Raw genomic sequence first — 22,019 nt, 5'->3', positions numbered from 1 at the left:
TAACAGAGATTTTAGTCATGAATAATATGTTCTCTTTTACTATTTTCAACAGTCTGACAACGCTGGGATGATTTATCGATTTCGCTACGGTAGAAATCACGCGGGTTTGAGGCGAAGAACTCGTCATGTTCGGAGAGTATTACAATCCGGAAAGGAAGTTCCTGGAATGTTGTTCGATAGAGAGCGGGAAAGATGGAAACCTGAGAGCGCAATATCAGGTGTATAAGATGGGTGCGCAATTACTTCCCAGCTCAACTCCTGTGCCGTGCTTTTTTTGTCACTCTAGCAGAACGATGGCGAGCGTTTTCGTGGATTAGTATAAGGCAGTCTTCCCGGTCGTTGTACTTCCAAAATATGGGTAACATTATCTTTTGTGGATGCACGTACGTCTTTCCAAGTGGACTTGCTGCTTTGTTTGGTCTCAACCATTATTTTATTCTCCTTGTGTTAGCATAGAAACGCCATTTCTCGTCACCGGTAATGGTACAGCTTAGCAGTGGTTGGTGTTATTCGCGAGGAATTGATGACGGGTAAGCAGCAATGCACAATGGCCACCCGCTGATTTTGGTGGTTTTGGCTTAGAAAATCGGTACCTGTACAACTGACTTTTGAACCTTCCCTACAGCACGCAAATGTCGCACGATTGTGGAATGATGCCAGTCATCACGTCTGCCAGTTCTCGAGTACACTGACGTGGATGATAGTGGAGTAATCTGTTTAAAAGATCTTCATCAAACCCCAGAGGTGTTCTTGAACATGGATAGTCCGTACTGTCAAAAAAGTCCTTCTTAAAACGAACAACCCAATATCTTGCCGCGCGGTGAGGCCGCGCGGCTTAGGGCGCCATATGACGGATTGCGTGGCACCTCCCGCTGGAGGTTTGAGTCCTACCTCGGACATGGGTGTGTGTGTGTGTGTTGCTCATAGCATAAGTTAGTTTAAGTAGTGTGTAGGTCTAGTGGCCGATGACGTCATCGGTTTGGTCCCTTAGCAATTCACACACATTTGAATATGTGAACCATTGTTTCTAAATAAACAAAATATTAAGCACCGAACGAGGTTTGAATTCAGAACCTTTCGTTTAGCAGTCAAACACCTGAACCATTACGCTAACGCAGATCGTCATACAATTATACTCCTGGAGGACTCTAAAATGTCATGCAAAATGCCGACAAACACTGTCGGTATGCCTATGAATTATTCACGTTTCATCGAAGTACAATAGGAAATAAACAATTACTGCTGAACTTCATTGCGAAAACGCAGTTCGTGAGAGTGATACAAACACTATTCCTTGCCATCGCCTGAATTAGGAGGCTTATTGCTTGTTTAGTTTAATTAATTAATAGAAAATGACGCAATTCATATAAAGAATAGTTTTTCCAAACTTTCTATAAAAGAAAGTCTGCTATCAGGACACTGATTTTATGCAATTACTTTATTTATGACTGAACGTTTCTAAAACTGAAGGCACTCGTCCGTGGTCTGCACTGCAGTCAAGCTCTGGTAACGTCGTTCTCTGTTCATTCTCTGTTTTGTGATGTCAGATGCGCAGAAGGAACCTGAACTCGGCCGCCGGCGTAAATGACGCGCACTTTAGTTTTGTTAGTTGTGTGTGGCTGAGTACTAGAAGTTTGCTGTCTGCCCAATCCGTGCTTTAATTTAAATATGGATGTACAAAGATATATATATGTCTATGGGTCAATTCATTGTCTACATAACCATATATATATATATATATATATATATATATATATATATATATATATATATATATGCTTACGTTTTCAGTACCGATAGGCAATGAAGTGACCCATAGACATGGTTAATTATGTCGTACCTATTATATATTAAATGACTGTGGAAATCGACAACCACTTGAGAAATAAGTGTGTATCATCCTATGTTTGCAGTTATTGTTGTTGTTTTTTGTTATTAATGTAACTAAATAAGTAATTTTACTTTTATTACCAGAAGGGGATGCTTTGTTCGAGGGTCTTCGCTAGATAGTGTCATGGCCATTCTAGGTAGAGTCAGGTGTACCACCGATACTTGGTGGAGATTTCGACTGTAAATTTCAAGACCTGAGACTGGTGTAAACAGTTACAGAGGCACAGCTGTTCCCAAAGTACGGACCAGGCAGACACAACCAAGTGCCGAGCCAGCCGATTCTCCTGGAGAACGCAGACAGGCAGTCCGTACTCATCGCGGCAGCTCAGACGCGGCTCCTTGCCGTGTCTGCCAGCTTACCTCTGCCAAGGACGTCGAGGTCAGCAACTCGTCCGCATCGTCTAACAACAGCAGGTCGATGAACCACTTTCACTGCCAGCAGATGCAAACGTCAAACCAAAACAAATGCTCACTGCCGCTTTTTCATGAAATGGGTGTTTCGTGTGTAGTATTCCTAGACCACAATATTATATCACCTGGAAGACACGCCGCATCGGTCGGCTCGTGTGTTTACGTGTGCTCCTTAAGTCGATCTGATTACGCTCTGCTGTTTTAGCAATCAGGCAACTTGCGCGGGAAGCCATTCGAACTTTCGCATTGTATACGACAGTTGAAAATATTGATGTATTTTTTGTTTACTGCAACGCCACCGCGTATATCCGATAACTGCCGTTGGAGGCCAAGTGCAGTAATATCGTGTTTGGGTGGTACTCGTATACTATACGACAGAGAGCCCTGCCTGCCAGACATACAGTTGTCAGTTTTGTTGTTCCTCAGTGCCACCATTGGTTAATTTTTAGGCTCTGTTTCAACGACCGTGATAGCGGAATGTAAAATATAGTTCATACATTGCCATTTGTTGTCAACAACGACTTAAAGGAACTTGCACTTGTACTTATGAACATAAACAGTTAAACCACTTAAAGTTCTCAGTGATTTTCAATGAATATTTTACTAGACGTGTTATATATCTTACTCAACTGCTTGTATAAGTTTTCACGGTTCTAGGTTGTCAAATTCAAAATATAATAAATAATTAGCTAGGAAAAACTAATTTTTAATTATGGAATATAGTCCCTTTTAGGTACCATTTTTTCAGAACGTACGAGGGTGGTTTGAAAAAGTTCTCGGAATCACCAGGAGAGGTCAGCACTAGCGCAACGAGTTGATGACGTGATATTCGATGCACTGTTGGCTGTAATCACGTGCCACTTCAGTGCTCTTGGAAGAGACGTGGCTCTGTTGTTGTTCCCGCGCTTTGATTTGCAAAGATGGAAAAAACCGAGATTCGAGCGGTGGTTAAGTACTTCATAAAGAAAGGTATGAAAGCAGAGGTCATTCATGCCGATTTCTAGAATACACTGGGAGACTATGCTCCTTCATATTCAACTGTTGCCATGTGGCCAAATTAATTTACAAATAAATTTGAATTTGCTCGGGAGGGCTTAGACGATGATCAGCGTAGTGGTCGGCCGAGATGTGTCACTACTCCAGATATTATTGCAAAAGTGCACAAAATGGTCATGGAGGATCACCGATTAAAATTGCATGAAATTGCTCATGCTTGCCAGATGTCATCTGAAAGGGGTTATCACATTTTAACTGAAGAATCGTAAATGAAAAAAATTATCCAAGATGTGCGTGGCCATGACAAAATTTCACGAACTTAAGGTATGAATTGCTGCCACACCCGCGTTCCCGCATTATTAACCTGATATGGATCCATAAGACTTCCATCTCTTACCAAAACTGATATTTTTCTTGGTAGACGAATATTCACTTCAAAAGAAGAATTGATAGCCGGAGTTGACAACTATTTTTCAGGCCTGAAGGAAACTCATTTTCGATATGGGATCAAGGCACTGCAACATCGTTGGACCAAGTGCATTAATCTACAAGGAGACTATATTAAAAAACAAAAGAAGTTTCAGTGATGTAAGTACTTTTATTCCGTTCCGTTCCGAGAACTTTTCAAACCATTCTCGTATAAACGTTGTTTTATAAACTTTTCCATGTGGTTTGTATGGTATGTTCTTGAGAAGTGTGGGAAGAATTGCGGCTTTAGCATAAACAGACCATCTCTTACAATATTTGTTGTTTGATAAAAAGTTATTTTAAAATTTTATATTGTTTTTCTCTCACAAAGCAGCATTTAATACATGAAGTATGAACTTTAAAAATGAGGCAAATAACTTACTGCAATGTCGATATTTCGACAGGTGCACACCGCCATTTTTAAGGCAAAAATGCAGCAAGTAAGCGTTTTGCAAAGGAATTTAAAACCTCGGTTTGCAGGGCAATTCTGGAAAGACAGCACACACACACACACACACACACACACACACACACACACACACACACACACACAATACAAATTGTAAGCTCACACACAACCATAGATAACCGACGTCAACGAAGTGTTGCAGTTAGTGAAAATTAATATGCAGTGGGAGAAGTAGCATTAACTCTGTCCCTGTCCTTCTCCTACTAGAGCCTTCCAATACCCCGTCGCTACAAGTTTTTCGTTTCACTTTACACACCGCATTACCCGTTACATGACCCCATATACTTATATTTACAAATAAATTTTTACTCAAAATTGAACAACAGCTGAGTTAAACAAGGTAATCGTTACGTTTTACTAATAGCAGAACACGTAACCCCTAGCAAAGTACATTTTATTCTATTTAAAAACATGTGTTAAATGATTTTATTGGCGTAAAATCATTAAAGCATTAAGCAAAAATTAGTAGAATGTGTGGAACTACATAGTCCCAATTTCAGGCACATTTTAGCATGCACCAATGTGGCTATAGCCGTTTCTGCACCGAGGAATGTGTGGGAATTGAGGTTTGAGCTGTGTAACGACCCACTTCTGTTGCTAAGTACAACAAAAAATTTAAATATAAACAGGGTGCTACGGATTACGTCATCTGCTATAAGTAAAAAGTAACGATTTCCTTGTTTTAACTCAGCTGTTGTTCAGTTTTGAGAAAAAAGTTATATACAAATGTAAGTATATGAGGGCATCGAACGGGAGGACAGACCTCACCAGTTTAAGTGTTTAGCTTCCCTAACTCTATCTTGTCCAACAACCCCATAAATCTCAAACAGGGAATGAATTTTCCATTTAATATAAAACGCTGTGATTAAGAAATTTCATTGTTTCATTAATAAAAGGTCTACAATCAAAGCAAAGAAAAAAGTTACACTCCACAAATTAACTATCTAAACGAGACGGATATTTGTAGGTGTGTACATGCACCGAAAAAAAAGTGGTTACATTCTCACAAAAATTGGATGATTTATTCAGGAGAAGGGCTTCACAAATTGAGATAATGAATTACTCGTTAGTCCACCTTCAGCTCTTATGCAAATCAGTTATTCAGCTTGGAATTAAATGACAGAGTTCCCACAGAGTTGCGGGACGCCCCTGAGGGTTATCGTGCCAAATTCTGTCCAATTGTCACTTTATATTCTCAAAATCCCAAGGTGGTTGGAGAGATCTGCTCATGAGCCCCGAACTTTCTCAGTTGGCAAGCGATCCATCAACCTTGCTGGACACGGTAGCCTTTGTGAAGCACGAATACCATAGTAGAAAATCTCGCCGCCTACGGAAGAGCACTATCTTGCTGGAATGTAACCCTAAGGTGGCCTGCCACGAAGAGCAACATACGGAGCGTATAATATTGTCGACGTAACGCCGTCTATAAGGATGCCGCGGATGACAAACAAAATTGCCCTGCTATAAAAAAAAAAATGGTGCCCCAGCCCATCACAGCTGGCTAACGAGCTGTATGGGAGGCGAAAGTCAGGTTCGTATCCCACTGCTGTCTGGGATGCCTCGAGGCACGTCCTCTTTGGTCATCGGGATTGAGTTCGAAGCGGGACTCACTGAAGACAGTCTAATCCAGCCAATGAGACTCCAAGCCAAATGTGTCCGACACCACTTGCGAAAGGGATTGTTGATGTACAAAAGTCAACAGTAGCAGGTGCAATTGGCGCCATGAACATAGCTCCCCAACCTGCGAGCCGTCCTTTCGGTCCATGAAGCACCATTTGCACGTCACATCAATGATAGTGATGAATCTGGGCTCTGAGTGCCCCTCTGATGATTGCTCGGTCCTCACGTTCTGTCGTCTCTCCAGGTCGACCGCTTCGTTCTTGACGCTGTGTTCGGCCATGGTTCACCCATTCCTACCAACATCGTCGAATAGTGGCATCGCACGTATTGACATTTAGAACGATTTGCCGATTACTCCAATCGGCTGCTTTGTGTCCCATTACATGTTCTCTCTCACCCACTAATATCTGTGTTTATTGTTTACTCTCCTGTTTGCGAGACATAGGCACTGTCCAACTGAGTACACGGAAATAAATTTGCAGAGACCTTGGGCCTTGATATCGAAACGTCTGTCGTCTGCTATCATGGCCAGTCGTGTGGAGAAACTGGGCTGCAGCGTCACACTTCATCCATCGGTCGCCAACGCTTGCAACTGTGCATTTTCCATCGATACCTATATCAATATAAGTTTTGGATCATATTTTATGGATTCTTCCGTCGCTTCATGATAGAAAAATTCCATATTGAGGGTTGAATAACACTTGGGCGATTTTTTGTTCTACTGATTTTTATTTGTATGAACTACTTTTCAGCTTATTAGGCAATCTTCAGATAAGTACTGGATATTGTTTACAAGGAGCTTGTGTTCATAGGAACCAAACATTCAGGACTAATACGCAACGCACTTACATACGATCCTTAGCTGTGGTATGGTCTTTGGAATTGTGAAACGGGTGTTTTGCCTTTATGTTCTGTAAAACTGTTGTATGTGTAATTTTAATCAATTGCAATTGTTGTCATAGATGGTACTGGCAAACCAGAAAATGTGATTTATTATGTTATAGAACAGTGTTAAGGAAGAAAATGTCAAAAGACCCGTTTGACAATTGCAAAGACAATACCACAACTAAAGATCGTATTGCAGTGCGTTGTATCTTAGTCCAGAATGTTTGGTTCGTAAGAACACAAGCTCCTTGTAAACAATAGCCAATACTTACCTGAAGATGGCCTAATAAGCCAGAAACTGCTTAATACAAATGAAAATCAGTAGACCAAAAAAGCACCCAAGAGTTGTTCAACCCTCAGTTTGTGATCAATTTGCATAACTCCTTCCTGGTGCATCGTTCTTCTAGTTGATTGTAGTTCTTTGATGTGTGATTCCCTAAAATACAAGCTTACTTTCATAGCAGTGCGTCAAACTTGGTGTAAATAGAAAATCAAAAAGAAAATCAGGCAGTCAGTTATCATAACAAATCAAGATTTTTCCTATTAGCCTACCTGTAACGCATTTCTTTATATTGCTTACAAATTAAACAGTATCAGCTGGAATATACTCTTGTGCATAGTTCTAACAAAAAATGGTTCAAATGGCTCTGAGCAATATGGGACTTAACATCTGTGGTCATCAGTCCCCTATAACGTACAACGACGTAAACCTAACTAACCTAAGGACATCACACACATCCATGCCCGAGGCAGGATTCGTACCTGCGACCGTAGCAGTCGGGCGGTTCCGGACTCAGCGCCTAGAACCTTTAGACCACCTCGGACGGCATATTTCTAACACTGAGAACATAGGGCTGTAGTAAGACTTAAGACAAGTATGGCTTAGGAGGGATGCTTCGAAAAGAAATCCGGATATATGTTTAAGACAAGAATAAGAAACAAAATCTTACATACATTGAATGATGATTTATTTGGAAAAATGTACAGGTATCGTGACGTCATGAAATCGATAGGAAGTGCAGGAGAGAGACATTTCAGCCCAGCAGAGCAGCTTTGGCGTGAAGATGGGCGGCGGCCGCAAGGGCTCCGGGGGCGGCGTAAGCCACGGGGGCGGCGACGGCGGGTGCGGCCAGCACAGCGGCGCTGTTGATGATGGCGTCGCGGGCCCTTGTCTGGGCGACGGCGGTTAGGTGGGCGGCTTTGTTCACAGCCACGTCAGGGGTGTCCAGCAGATAGCCGTCAGAGCGGACGGCGATGGGGGCAGGGCCGTAGGCGGCGTACCCAGGGTGGACGGGGGCGGCGACCACTGCGGGGGCGGCGTAGGCGGCCGGCGCTACTACTGCAGCGGGGGCAGCACCCAGGTAGCCGGGGGTGGCCACTGCTACTGCCAGGACGGCGCTCAGGACGATCTGGTAACAAAATAATAATAGATGTTAGTTTTAACGATCAATATTTTTTTGTGTTGACGACTTCTTGCTGACTTAATGTAGTGAAAGTGTGTTTGTCATGAATGCTGTATCAAACCCACTTCTGAATCATATCTGTAATCAACGTTTGCCGTTTTACAAACTCCAGCGTCTCTCTATGATGTGTGATTTCCAGTTAGATGACATACCGGTACTATCTTTCATGTGTGCTTTCGACTTTTAACTCAGATACAGTTAAAATAATCTCCGTAATCGATTTTTCGATTAGAAAACTACTATTGCGATTACTTGGAGTATATATCACAATGTAACATATTATGTGTTTTTTCTTCAGTGATAACGTTGTCTGATATTATTTCTGTTGCTTCTCTGTCAACAGGGACCGTCTGACCAGCTATAGAACGTAGTAAAGTCAGAAAGACACTTAGAGCTTATGATCTTATTAAATTCAGTTTTTTATTAATTACTAAAAACTAATTATATTTACGAGTAATGCTGCTTATCTGGGTGGTAACGTGCTACTCTCACATGCAAGCGGGCCCGGTTGCGATTCCCTGTCACTTTGGCGATTTTCTCCTCACGGGGACAGGTTGTTGTGTTGTCCTTATCGTCATTTCACTCTCATCACCGGCGAGCAAGTCTCCCAAAAGGGCGTCGAATGAAATAAGGCTTCCACTTGGCGGCCAAAATTTCCCGAATAGGGGTCTGCCGGCCAACGATGCCATAGGCTCATTTCACTTATAAATGCAGGTTTTCATTTTTCACTAAATGTCCTCCATCGCTGATTTTAGATTTCTCTGACCAGCAATTCTCCGTATTACAACACAGTATTTCTTATCTAGTCGTTCAGTGTAATTAATGGCACATAAATAGGTCGCAAACTCTATTGCCAAATGATTTCAAAATTTCACTATTTCATTCTTAATCACTTCAACATACACTTTCTACAGCTAGTGACAGTATTATAAATGGATAACACGAAAACTAGGTCATCTACAGAGTAATGGATATAGTACTGTTTTGTGTGAATTTTTCTAGTGTATTGTGCTTGCTGCAATCGAATAGTAGCAGACAAATCAATTACCACCAAATAAAATACACGCCTTATTTCTCATGTACATACACCGTAATATAAACAACATACAATGCTCTGAATATTCGTGTATACATGGGCAGTATCGTAGACTTTTGTGTTCTCTGCTAAATTACTTAGATGCAACTGGGCCAGAGACTTTACATCAATGAACGAAAGGAGCCTGGTCCATGTAGAAGGCACACACAGTGAGAGCTGTCGGTACCTACCAGGATGTTCATGTTGGTGTTTGGCCGCTGCTGTTGCTGCTGCTGAAACGTGTCTCTGCACAGACAGCCGCCGCCTTTTATACAGCACCGACTGACACCACAGCACGTGACGTCCGTCAGGACTTGGAGGTCCTCGCAGGGCGTGGCCCGTCCAGCGAGTAGCAGCGCTTGTCATGTTTGGCGGTCGGTTCCGAACTATGAGTAAATGTCAGCTAGCTGAGCAGCCACGTCCTGTATACGATTGTGAGGTGACAATTTCAGAGGCAAAAAAGGTGAGCACGTAGTAATTTCTTAAATTTGTGGTAATCTCCTATGGGACCAAACTGCTGAGGTTAACGGTCCCTAGGCTTATACCCTACTTAACCTAACTTAAAATAACTTACGCTAAGGACATCACAAGCACACATGCTCCAGGGAGGACTCGAACCACCAACGAGAGGAGCCACGCGGACCGTGGCAAGGCGCCTAAGGCCGCTCAGCTACCCCGCGCAGCGAGCAACCACGATGGTCACTCCAAAAGAAACGCTCACTATTTTTGGAAAAACACAGTTTTCATTCTGCATGTGTCAAAGTGATACAGTGTGTAGATACATTCTTCCTGCTTGTTTTCAAACATATTTAAACCTGTTCTCGTGAGTGGCGCCGTCACAGTTTATCTTCAAGTTGGCTCCTACACTGACGTTCGTCAGAAGCAACGTTCTGTCGTAGAATTCCTGTGCTGTGAAAATGAGACAGTGGGAAACATCCACAAGAGGTTGAAAAAGGTGTATAGAGATGCTGCTGTCGATCACAGTACAGTTAGTGGGTGGGCAAGCAGGTTACGTCCTAGCAGCGGCAGGCCTCGTACTGCACACACTCCAGACAATGTGCAGAGAGTTACCGAATTGGTGACTGCTGACAGACTCATCACAGTGAACGAATTGTCACGCTACGTTTGGATAGGGGAAGGAAGTGTTTGCAGAATACTGAAAGTATTGGCGTTAAAAAAGGTTTGTACCAGGTGGGTTCCCAGGATGTCAAAAAACCATGGAAGCGATCACAAAACTTGGATGGACAACACTGAAACACCCGCCTTATAGTCCTGACCTGGCTCCATGTGAATGTCATCTCTTTGGGAAGCTGAAATACTCTCATCGTGGAACAAGGTTTGAAGATGATGACTCCCTTGTGCACACTGTCAACCAGTGGCTCCAATAGGTTGGTCCAGAATTTTACCGCGCTGGTATACAAGCGCTGGTTCCAACATGGCGTAAGGCAGTTGAGAGGGATGGAAATTATGTGGAGAAATGAAAATATTGTTCCTAAAGGATGTATCTACACACTATAAAACTTTCAAACATGTAGAATAATAGATATTTTAAAAAATATTGTGCATATCTTCTGGAAAGACCCTCGTAATAGCTTTCAGTCATACCTTACAGTTTCCCTGCTTAACAACATTCACACACAATCGAATTATTATTGTCTCTTTATCAGTATTTCTAAATTTAGGTTACTAGCTGCATTTATTACTAAGACACGCAGAACATCGAAATAACGTCATATGTTCAATTCGAGAGCAAGTTGCAAAATCAAGTTAAACATAATTCCCATAAGTGTTCCTTGTGTTACTTCAGGAGCCTGCCAAATATCTGTCATATGTGCAGCCACACCCTAAGGATACAAGCCTAGTGTTAAAATTTTTACATCTCCTCCAATAACAATATAAATGTACAGAAGCCAACGGTAGGCGGGCTGCAACCAGATTAAATTGCTGCCAGTTCTTTTCGTCGTTCATGTTGTGTGATTAATATTTCACGCACTTTAGGATTAGAAGTCTATGACGCCTTCCTTTTAACTGGAAAGTACTTTTCCCTGCTGAGAAAATATAAAACCTCTCAATTCATGTTCCAAACGCTTAGCGGCTCCCGAATACCTATAGTGTTGGTGCCCCTGAAAATACTTACAGCATGAACTATCTCCTTACTGATGCATCATCTTTCACCCATAAATTAAATATGGATATATTATTGTGAGAAAACATTCATCTATCATACTCTTCGGGTCGGCTGTAGCTGGATATTCGTAACTATCATTTTTCGTATAGACAAATATATAAATGATGGGGACGATAGTGACAATCTGAACAATATATTGTTTATCAGGCTACATCTACATCTACATCTACATGATTACTCTGCTATTCACATTTAAGTGCTTGGCAGAGGGTTCATCGAACCCCAATCATACTATCTCTCTACTATTCCACTCCCTAACAGCGCGCGGGAAAAACGAACACCTAAACCTTTCTGTTCGGGCTCTGATTTCTCGTATTATATTTGGATGATCATTCCTACCTATGTAGGTTGGGCTCAACAAAATATTTTCGCATTCGGATAGGAAAGTTGGTGACTGAAATTTCGTAAATAGATCTCGCCGCGACGAAAAACGTTTTTGCTGTAATGACATCCATCCCAATTCGCGTATCATATCTGCCACACTCTTTCCCCTATACGTGATAATACAAAACTAGCTGCACTTTTTTGCACCCTTTCGATGTCCTCCGTCAATCCCACCTGGTAAGGATCCCACACCGCGCAGCAATATTCTAACAGAGGACCAACGAGTGTAGTGTAAGCTGTCTCTTTAGTGGACTTGTTGCATCTTCTAAGTGTCCTGCCAATGAAACGCAACCTTTGGCTCGCCTTCCCCACAATATTATCTATGTGGTCTTTCCAACTCAAGTTGTTCGTAATTTTAACACCCAGATTGAGTTGACAGCCTTGAGAATTGTACTAATTATCGAGTAATCGAATTCCAACAGATTTCTTTTGGAACTCATGTGGATCACCTCACACCTTTCGTTATTTAGCGTCAACTTCCACCTGCCACACGATACAGCAATCTTTTCTAAATCGCTTTGCAACTGATACTGGTCTTCGGATGACCTTACTAGACGGTAAATTACAGTATCATCTGCGAACAAACTAAGAGAACTGCTCAGATTGTCACCCAGGTCATTTATATAGGTCAGGAACAGCAGAGGTCCCAGGACGCTTCTCTGGGGAACACCTGATATCACTTCAGTTTTACTCGATGATTTGCCGTCTATTACTACGAACTGCGACCTTCCCGACAGGAAATCACGAATCCAGTCGCACAACTGAGACGATACCCCATAGGCCCGCAGCTTGATTAGAAGTCCCTTGTGAGGAACGGTGTCAAAAGCTTTCCGGAAATCCAGAAATACGGAATCAAACTGAGGTCCCCTGTCGATAGCGGCCTTTACTTCGTGTGAATAAAGAGCTAGCTGCGTTGCACAAGAACGATGTTTTCTGAAACCATGCTCATTACGTATCAATTGATCGTTTCCTTCGAGGTGTTTCATAATGTTTGAATACAGTATATGCTTCAAAACCCTACTGCAAACCGACGTCAATGATATAGGTCTGTAGTTAGATGGATTACTCCTACTACCCTTCTTAAACACTTGTGCGACCTGCACAATTTTCCAATCTGTAGGTACAGATCTATCGGTGAGCGAGCGTTTGTATGTGAGTGCTAAGTAGGGAGCTATTGTATCAGCGTAATCTGAAAGGAACCTAATCGGTATACAATCTGCACCTGAAGACTTACCCGTATCAAGCGCAACCCTTAAGGTATCTACTTCTAAGAAGCTCATGCTAGCAGATGTTCGTGTTTCATATTCTGGAATATTACAATCGTCTTCCCTGGTGAAGGAATTTCGGAAAACTGCGTTCAATAACTCCGCTTCAACTGCACAGTCGTCGGTAACACTAATATCGGCACTGCGCAGCGAAGGTATTGACTGCGTCTTGCCGCAGATAGTAATATTTAAAATAATGTCTTAATAGCCATGATCGACGAGATCAGCACGTAGCTGCAATGTGAATAATACTGTCAGACAGGGTAAACCGAAAATGAATTTTAGAGGCTAATTCGTTGTCACATTTTTATATTTCACATTCTTTGTCTTGAACATAAGGTAGGCTGTTTCAAGTCAGATCTTAGACGAGCTGAGTGGGACAGAGTGATTTGCAAAGTGAGGTATTTGGGAGAGGATTTCTTCATAAAACGTCTGTTTGTAACCAAGTAATATCCGCGAAAACGTAGATTTGTACTGTGATGGCAGATACATTTACTTTGTCTGCCGGCTAGGCTGCAGGTATGCACAGGAAGCGTAAAATACACATACCCGGTGGATCTGATACTATAAAAATGCTAGCATCCACACACGTGCAGTACACATACAAAATTGTGAGGATTTCCGTGTGCCCAATAACTTAGAGAAAGCCGTCGGGTTTCTATCGCCTACAAAGAACGATACTGAAGTACCTCACTCCAACAAATCAGTCATTCACCCATACATTCCACTGTCAATGTATTAACAGGAATAAATGCCATCTTTCACACAACAACATCTTCTACACGCACGTAATATGACATTCTGATTACACAGTAGTTCCACTGTTCAAAGAGTGGATAATGATCACCAGAAATGATAACTCATGGCCACACGGGAAAAATGTAGCTCTCCATTTCTAAGCTTTTGTGAAAAGGGCAGTTGCCGTTTGCTCTTTGAGACTTTGTTGCTTAACTATCAAAGTTAATTAGCCAATTAAAGATAGTAATTGTAAATGGCCAAATTAACTATTCACCGGACTAAACTCTTCCCAGTTCAACTACCGCCATATGACGTGCATTCGACATCTATAGCGCTTCATTTCAGTAAAGAGTAATGTTGTTTATAAGGGCGAGAAAGCCTAGGCTGATAGTGTGTGAGGTCTGTTTGTTAGCCAGAGGGATACTGTGTGTTTTCAGTCCTTTTGAACCGCTTCCTATCATGTCAGTGCACGCTTTTCGCACCGCTAGATGCTCATACTGTTTGCTAAACTCCATAATAAATTCCTGGTTTTCGGTGTTCAATGACAACTATATCTTCCAATTGTGTTCCGTAACAGTAGTGGGGTGGAGTTACCTTATTCATCCCAAGGTTCCGTTACTATCAGTTAAAGTACGGGTCACTAACCTCTTCAACAGGTGGGAAAAGATATCCGCATTGCCTGAGCAAGGAATAAATTATTTAACGACCTTATTTGCGTATGTATTAATTTCATTTCCACCGTGTTTTCACCAGCAGGCACCAACTAATCAATTCAATTCTTTCTCCTCCCACACTTTCTCTGCCGGAGCTTACGCGACCGGTCACAGATGTTCATGGTAGTACATGTCATCTAAAGGAGCGTAACAACATTAGTTTAGTCAGCGAGAGTAGTACAATTCCTCTTATCGCGTTCTTTGTGTAACAGTGCTACCTCAAAGCCGATTCTCGCACCAAGGGGTCCAGCTCATTTTCGGTAGTCGCTCTTCCTTCGTTTAAGCGTGAACCTTTCTTTTTCTCGCCTCTTCCGTTGCAAGGTAACGACTGTAGCCTCGAGGGACTGTGTTTAACGTGGCTTGGGTGGCGACCAAGGTTTCAATTTCGTAACTGCACACACTGTTATTTATAAATTTTTGACCAAGAAGATAATGAAGGCATCGGAAACACAGCACGGCACTGTGGAAAGTCCGAGTATAGGCAAGAACAGCCACCAGGAACGCGTAATCGAGCTTTCTGTTGACTTGTTGTGTAAGTTCGTGGCGTTTTTCAACAAGTTTAATACACATAACACAGACTTTAGTCATAAATAATATGTTCTGTTTTATTATTTTCAACAATCTGACAACGCAGGGATAACTCACGCGGTTTTAAGGCGAAGAACTCGTCATGTTCGGGGCGGATTTTCATCCGGAAAGGAAGTTCTTTGAAGATTGTTCGATAGAGAGCTGGAAAGGTGGAAATCTGAGTGCGCAAGTTCAGGTGAATAAGGTGGGTGCGCAATGACTTTCCACCACAACTCCGGTGTGTTTTTTTTCTCTTTTTTTCAGTCTAGCAAAATGATGGTGAGCGTTATCGTTCAGTAACATAAGGCAGTATTCCTGGTCGTTATTCTCGGAAATCGTCTGCAAGGCGTCTCAGTTCTTGCCGATGACAGGAGCGTTGGTTTTACCTCGGTTCGGTGTCGCTGGTGGGGGAGGGGGCACTCTTCTTAACATCACAAATCACTTCACGGATCGCGGTTTGCCACTAGAGCGCCCGCCGGGCTATGAAGGAGGTGGCGATCGAAGCAGTCATCTACACTACAGCAGCCGTGGACGCCGCCTACGCCGCTTTTGCCATCTCCGCCACCACCACTATCGCCTGCGCCGTCGCTGCCGCAGCAGCCAGCGATGACACCGGCACCGCCGACGCCACCGCAACTTCATCGAAATAACAGGCCAGTACCGAAAGCCAATATTCGAAGGTTCAAATGATTCAAATGGCTCTGAGCACTATGGGACTTAACTGCTGTGGTCATCAGTCCTCTAGAACTTAGAACTACTTCAACCTATCTAACCTAAGGACATCACACACATCCATGCCCGGGGCAGGATTCGAACCTGCGACCATAGCAGTCTCACGGTTCCAGACTGTAGAGCCTAGAACCACTCGGCGACCCCGGCCGGTCAATATTCGGAGGCATGGCGTCTATAATTGGCTTACTGCACTGATCTGAGCGCTGGTCTCCCATGGCAAAGAGCTGAATTTTTCTGTGCGCTCAGCTTGTGCAATAGTAGGCCAACATATCGCAGAGTTAAAGGATTTAAATCCTCGTCTGGACTCAAAATCAAACTCCATGAGTCAGCAGTTAGTGAGCCATGAAATACTCTTCCTCAATATGGGCCACGAAACGCTACTGTCTCAGACGTTGCGAGTTATGACGACACAACACTTCAAGATGTCGGCAAACAACTTGTCAACCGGTTTACTGAAGTGACTGTCATCAACCAACGCAAGAAGCAGTTCTTTTAGATTCACAAGGGAAAGTGGTATATATGAAGTGTCGTGTGACGAGAGCCTCCCGTCGGGTACACCGCTCGCCTGGTGCAAGTCTTTCGATTTGACGCCACTTCGGCGACTTGCGCGTCGATGGGGATGAAATGATGATGATTAGGACAACACAACACCCAGTCCCTGGGCACAGAAAATCTCCAACCCAGCCGGGAATCGAACCCGGGCCCTTAGGATTGACAGTCTGTCACGCTGACCACTCAGCTACCGGAGGCGGGACGGGGCCAAATCTCTCAGTTAATAAGCCTCAAACTGAAAAACTACAAAGAACGAAACTTATCTAGCTTGAAGGGGGAAACCAGATGGCGCTATGGCTGCCACGCTAGATGGCGGTGCCATACGTCAAACGTTTGATTTTGTAAAAGAATATGAACCCCCAATTTTTGTTACATATTCGTGTAGAAAAGAAATATGAATGTTTTAGTTGGACCACGTTTTTCGCCTTATGATAGATGTCGCTGTAATAGTCACAAGCATGTGGCTCACAATTTTAGACGAACAGTTGCTAACGGATATGTTTTTTTATTTAAAATACAGGACGTAGGTAGGTTTGAACATTTTATTTCGATTGTTCCTTTGTGAACTTATCATTTCTGAGAACACATATTGTTACAGCGTGATTACCTGTAAATACCACATTAATGCAATAAATAGTCAAAATGATGTCTTTCAACCTCAATGCATTAGGCAATACGTGTAACGACATTCCTCTCAACAGCCAGTAGTTCGCCTTCCGTAATGTTCGCATATGCATTGACAATGAGCTGCCGAATGTTGGCAGGCTTTGACGGTGGATCACGATAGCAAATATCCTTCAACTTTCCCCACAGAAAGAAATCCGGGGCGTCAGATCCGGTCAACGAGCGGGCCATGGTATGGTGCTTCGACGACCATTCCACCTGTCACGAAATATGCTATCCAATACAGCTTCAAATGCAAGCGAGCCATGTACCGGACATCCATCATATTGGAAGTACATCGCCATTCTGTCATGCAGTGAAACATCTTGTAGTGACATCGGTAGAACATTACGTAGGAAATCAGCATACATTGCACAATTTAGATTGCCATCGATATAATGGGGGATAGTTATCCTTCCTCCCACAATATCGCACTATACATTAACCCGCCAAGGTCACCGATGTTCAACTTGTCGCAGCCATCGTGGATTTTCCGTTACCCAATAGTGCACCGCTGTTGGTGACTGACGCTTCGTCGCTAAATAGAACGTGTGCAAAAAATCTGCCATGGTCCCGTTATCTGTCTTGTACCCAGTGGCAGAACTGTACACGACGTTCAAAGTCATCGCCATGCGATTCCCGGTGCGCAGAAATGTGGTACGGGTGCAGTCGATGTTGATGCCGCATTCTCAACACCGACGTTTTTGAGATTCCCGATTCTCGCGCAATTTGTCTCCTACTGATGTGCGGATTAGCTGTGACAGCCGCTAAAACACCTAACTGGGCATCATCATTTGTTGCAGGTCGTGGCTGACGTTTCACATGTGCCTGAACACTTCCTGTTTCCTTAGATAACGTAACTATCCGAAGAACCGTCCGGTCACTTGGATGATGTCGTCCAGGATACCGAGTAGCTTACATAGAACATGCCCGTTGGTCATTTTGATCGCAATAGCCATACATCAACACGACATCGCCTTTTCCACAATTGGTAAACGGTCCATTTTAACACGGGTAATGTATCACGAAGCAAATACCGTCCGAAGTGGCGGAATATTACGTGATACCACGTACGTATACGTTTGTGACTGTTACAGTGGTATCTATCACAAAGCGAAAAAAGTTGTCCAACTAAAACATTCATATTTCGTTGCATACTACACGAATATGTGATAAAAATCGGGGTTCCTATTTAAAAAAAAAACGCAGTTGATATCCGTTTGACCAATGGCAGCGCCATATAGCGTTCCAACTATAGCGTCATCTGGTTTCCCCCTTCAAGATAGACGAGTTTCGTTGTTTGTAGTTTTTCCGTTTGATGCTTATTTCGTGAGATATTTCGCCCAGTCACTATCAATGGACCACCCTATATATATATATATATATATATATATATATATATATATATATATATATATATATATATATATATATATATATATATATAAGATAGGCTCCACTATGGCCACAGCACTGGTGTTTGTAGTCGGGGATCACACCATTCATCAGATTGTCACATAAGGTGGATCGCCTGGTATCAGAAATTAATGACTGGAATGAATTGTATGCTATGACGAGATTCCGGGTGATACGAAGGTTTCCGTGCCTAGTGTTGCGTCCTTCGTCGATATACCGATTATAGAGTCATTGCCGCAAACGATGCAGTTCCCTTTGTGAATCTCCTGGAAGCCACCCTAGTAAACATCTTGATAGTTGACCAGTGAGGAGACTTTCCACCTACTCGGCAGTCATGTGAGACCACATCGGACCAGGACATTGCATGCCACCCTCACCCTGCGACTGGGGCTGCGCAGACCCACCCTAGGTATGTGCCAACACCTGGGTGTAGCATACTCAGAATCGGGTCTGGCACCAATTTTCACTGTCGTAATTCCATTATACAACTGGAAGTGGTTCATATTCGCAGCTGTGAATATATTTCATGCTCGTAAAAACAGGTCTAGGGAGAGACTTCTGATTGTCGGTCTGAAAACTGCTTAATATTTCGTCGGCGCAACTGACCAACGTCTTCACCGAAATCTTCAGGTACGGCGAACACAGTGCTCAGGCTGTAACCGAAGCCTCCTATTTATGACAGGCTCAATTTCCTCCTGCAGAACGTCCCTGATGCGCAGAAGTTCAACCCACCACTTGTCCAAGAAGAGCTCGTGGTAGTCACCACCCAGCGAATGCCTGAGTTGGCAAGAAGACAGTTATCCACTCATCTGTATGAGTCAGTAGAAGAATCTCTAGTGATATCCTCACATTTAAATGAGCTCCAGACTGAATGTGAAATATAAATGCACGAAAGTTAAGCGAACAAAACTCCTGTCTGCGACACAATGCCTGGCGCCTCGTTCAATTAAGCCAAGAGAGCGGACGCGCCACATGGCAAAATAGCCACCACCGGCATGGCAATGAGTCCGGAAAATCACATTATCGTGAATATTTATTATTAAAAACAGTCTTGATCACGCTTTATTTATTAAGGTGACCGGTTTCGACCACTACTGTGGTCGTCTTCAGACCATTGAGTAGGAACCTCTTTCTGTTGGAGAATCTGAATCAGAAAGAGGTTCCTACTCAGTGGTCTGAAGACCACCGCAGTAGTGGTCGAAACCGGTCACCTTGATAAATAAATCGTGATCAAGACTGTTTTTAATAGTAAATATTTATAAGGCATTGATTACTGCCTCTCCCATATTGTATTCAAAAGTAACATTATCGTGACGTCAGAAACATGCAGATGGGCCATGGGCACGTAGGAATCCCCGATAGGCTAACATAATCAATAAAGAGAGGGGTGATCCCTTGGATAATCTCCCATTGTCACCTCCCACCACGCTTCGAAATTAATATTCGGACACGTACAGTTCCCCGTTGTGAATATGGAGATTTTACTTCCCAGTGGAGAATGCGAAACGGTGAGCAAAACAACTTAGAAAAATTTCTCGTTTCAAGTAAGCGATGTAGTTGAGAGCGTACATTGCGGTTCTTTCATGAAAAAGCTATAGAAATTTATACAATAAGTGATCACCATTCCGCGCGACTGCTACGGTCGCAGGTTCGAATCCTGCCTCGGGCATGGATGTGTGTGATGTCCTTAGGTTAGTTAGGTTTAATTAGTTCTAAGTTCTAGGCGACTGATGACCACAGATGTTAAGTCGCATAGTGCTCAGAGCCATTTGAACCATTTTTTTGATCACCATTCGCTAAGGAAAGATAGTGGACTAACGTCCGCTAACGAGCTGACCATTGTTTGTTCCTAGGATGCACATTTCTTTGGAAACAGAGAGCACCAATAGGGTCTAGTTTAAGTCATATATGTTACTTTACTACCGTAATGTTCCTTAACTTAGATTTAGTTTTGCGTTGTACTGAATAGTGAGTAATACACGTTAAGTCACCATGTAATAGAGCGACCTTATGGTAACACTACTTCGGTCAGCAATTAGCAGAGAGGCCATATGTTGGATAAATTTGACTTATTGCAGTGCTCAAGTTAAGAGAGAAGAGAATCTAGGAGAAACAACGGTGAAGATTGAGATTTTGCCTTCGTTTGCGCCAAACGCAGGTGTCCATTCCCATTATGTGAAGAGGTGAAATTGCTAGCCATCTGTCGCTGATGAAACAGAAATAATGCTGCTCTTAGGAAACTTAAAATTTAGATTGGTGGTTAGTGAATCTATTTATGTAGTAATCCAGTGGGAGGTTATGAAAATGTTTGGGTCGTATAAGGAATAAGATTTTATAGTTTTTGGTTTTCATGTGTATGCCTTTTCCATAGAAGTAGTTGAATTTTGTTTGCTTTTTTTGTTTGGGTGAGCAAGTGACTAAGACACTGGACCATGTCAGTAGATAATAAGTCTCTGCTACGACATTTTGGGAGACAGTGCTTGATCAAGTCTCTCACTATCTTGTGAAAAAGTTTATGATAGTCGCCTGAGGTACAGGTGCCAGTGTGTGAGCGAATATATATATATATATATATATATATATATATATATATATATATATATATATATATGCTGTCGATTTCCCAAGCTATTTAATATGTAATAGGTACGCCAAGATTAACCATGTCTTTGGGTCACTTTATATATATATATATATATATATATATATATAAGGGTCAGTCAAAAAGTAATGCCTCCTATTTTTTTTCTACGTTTAATTGTCAGGAAATTTAAATGCAATTACATAGGTTGAAAACCACAACATTGAGGATCATTTTGTCATTTTTCAATGTAATCTCCGCCCATCTCTACAGTTTTGGTCCATCTTTGAACAAGGGCATGTATCCCAGCACGGTAAAAATCACAGCTCTGCTTCCTAAGCCATTGACGCACGGATGTTTTGACGGCCTCCTCATCTTCAAAATGAATCCCACGATGAGCTTCTTTTAGTGGCCCGAACAGATGGAAGTCTGACGGTGCCAGGTCAGGGCTGTATGGGGGATGCGGCAAAACTTCCCATCCAATTTTGACAATCTCGTCAGAGGTGTTACGACTGTTGTGTGGTCTTGCATTGTCATGCAAAAGAAGAACATCTGCCATTGATTTTGTTGGGCGAACTCGCTGAAGACGTGCTTTAAGTATTTTGAGGGTTGTGACGTACTGAACAGAATTTATTGTGCATCCCTGCTCCAAAAAATCAACCAGAATCACACCCTCTGTATCCCAGAAAACTGTTGCCATAACTTTCCCTGCCGATCGCACAGTTTTGAATTTTTTCTTCCTCGGCGAGCTTGTGTGACGCCACTCCATTGACTGCCTTTTTTGATTCGGGTTCAAAAAAATGCACCCATGTTTCGTCCCTGGTCACAATTTTTTTCAGAAACTCATCTCCCTCCAAACAGAAGCGCTGCAAGTGTTGGGAGGCTATTGTTTTCCTTGCCTCTTTATTCTGATCGGTTAACATTCTTGGAACCCACCATGCAC

The 22,019-nt window shown here is 42.7% G+C and overlaps 1 protein-coding gene across 1 annotated transcript; it reads right to left on the bottom strand.

Annotated features, from left to right (window-relative positions):
• Positions 1-7,690: 7,690 nt before the first annotated feature.
• LOC126355527 (cuticle protein 38-like) lies at positions 7,691-9,539 on the bottom strand. The gene is made up of 2 exons (XM_050005872.1): positions 9,469-9,539; positions 7,691-8,148 (listed from the first exon to the last, which is right to left on the bottom strand). Exons 1-2 carry the CDS (start codon positions 9,478-9,480, stop codon positions 7,774-7,776), a joined length of 387 nt encoding a protein of 128 aa, XP_049861829.1. The 5' UTR covers positions 9,481-9,539; the 3' UTR covers positions 7,691-7,773.
• Between the last annotated feature and the right edge of the window lie 12,480 nt (positions 9,540-22,019).

Source organism: Schistocerca gregaria, chromosome 3, assembly GCF_023897955.1.
Source record: "Schistocerca gregaria isolate iqSchGreg1 chromosome 3, iqSchGreg1.2, whole genome shotgun sequence".
Lineage (NCBI taxonomy): Eukaryota > Metazoa > Arthropoda > Insecta > Orthoptera > Acrididae > Schistocerca > Schistocerca gregaria.
The sequence above is the reverse complement of the archived record's forward strand: the minus strand, read 5'-3'. Positions and strand labels throughout refer to the sequence as shown.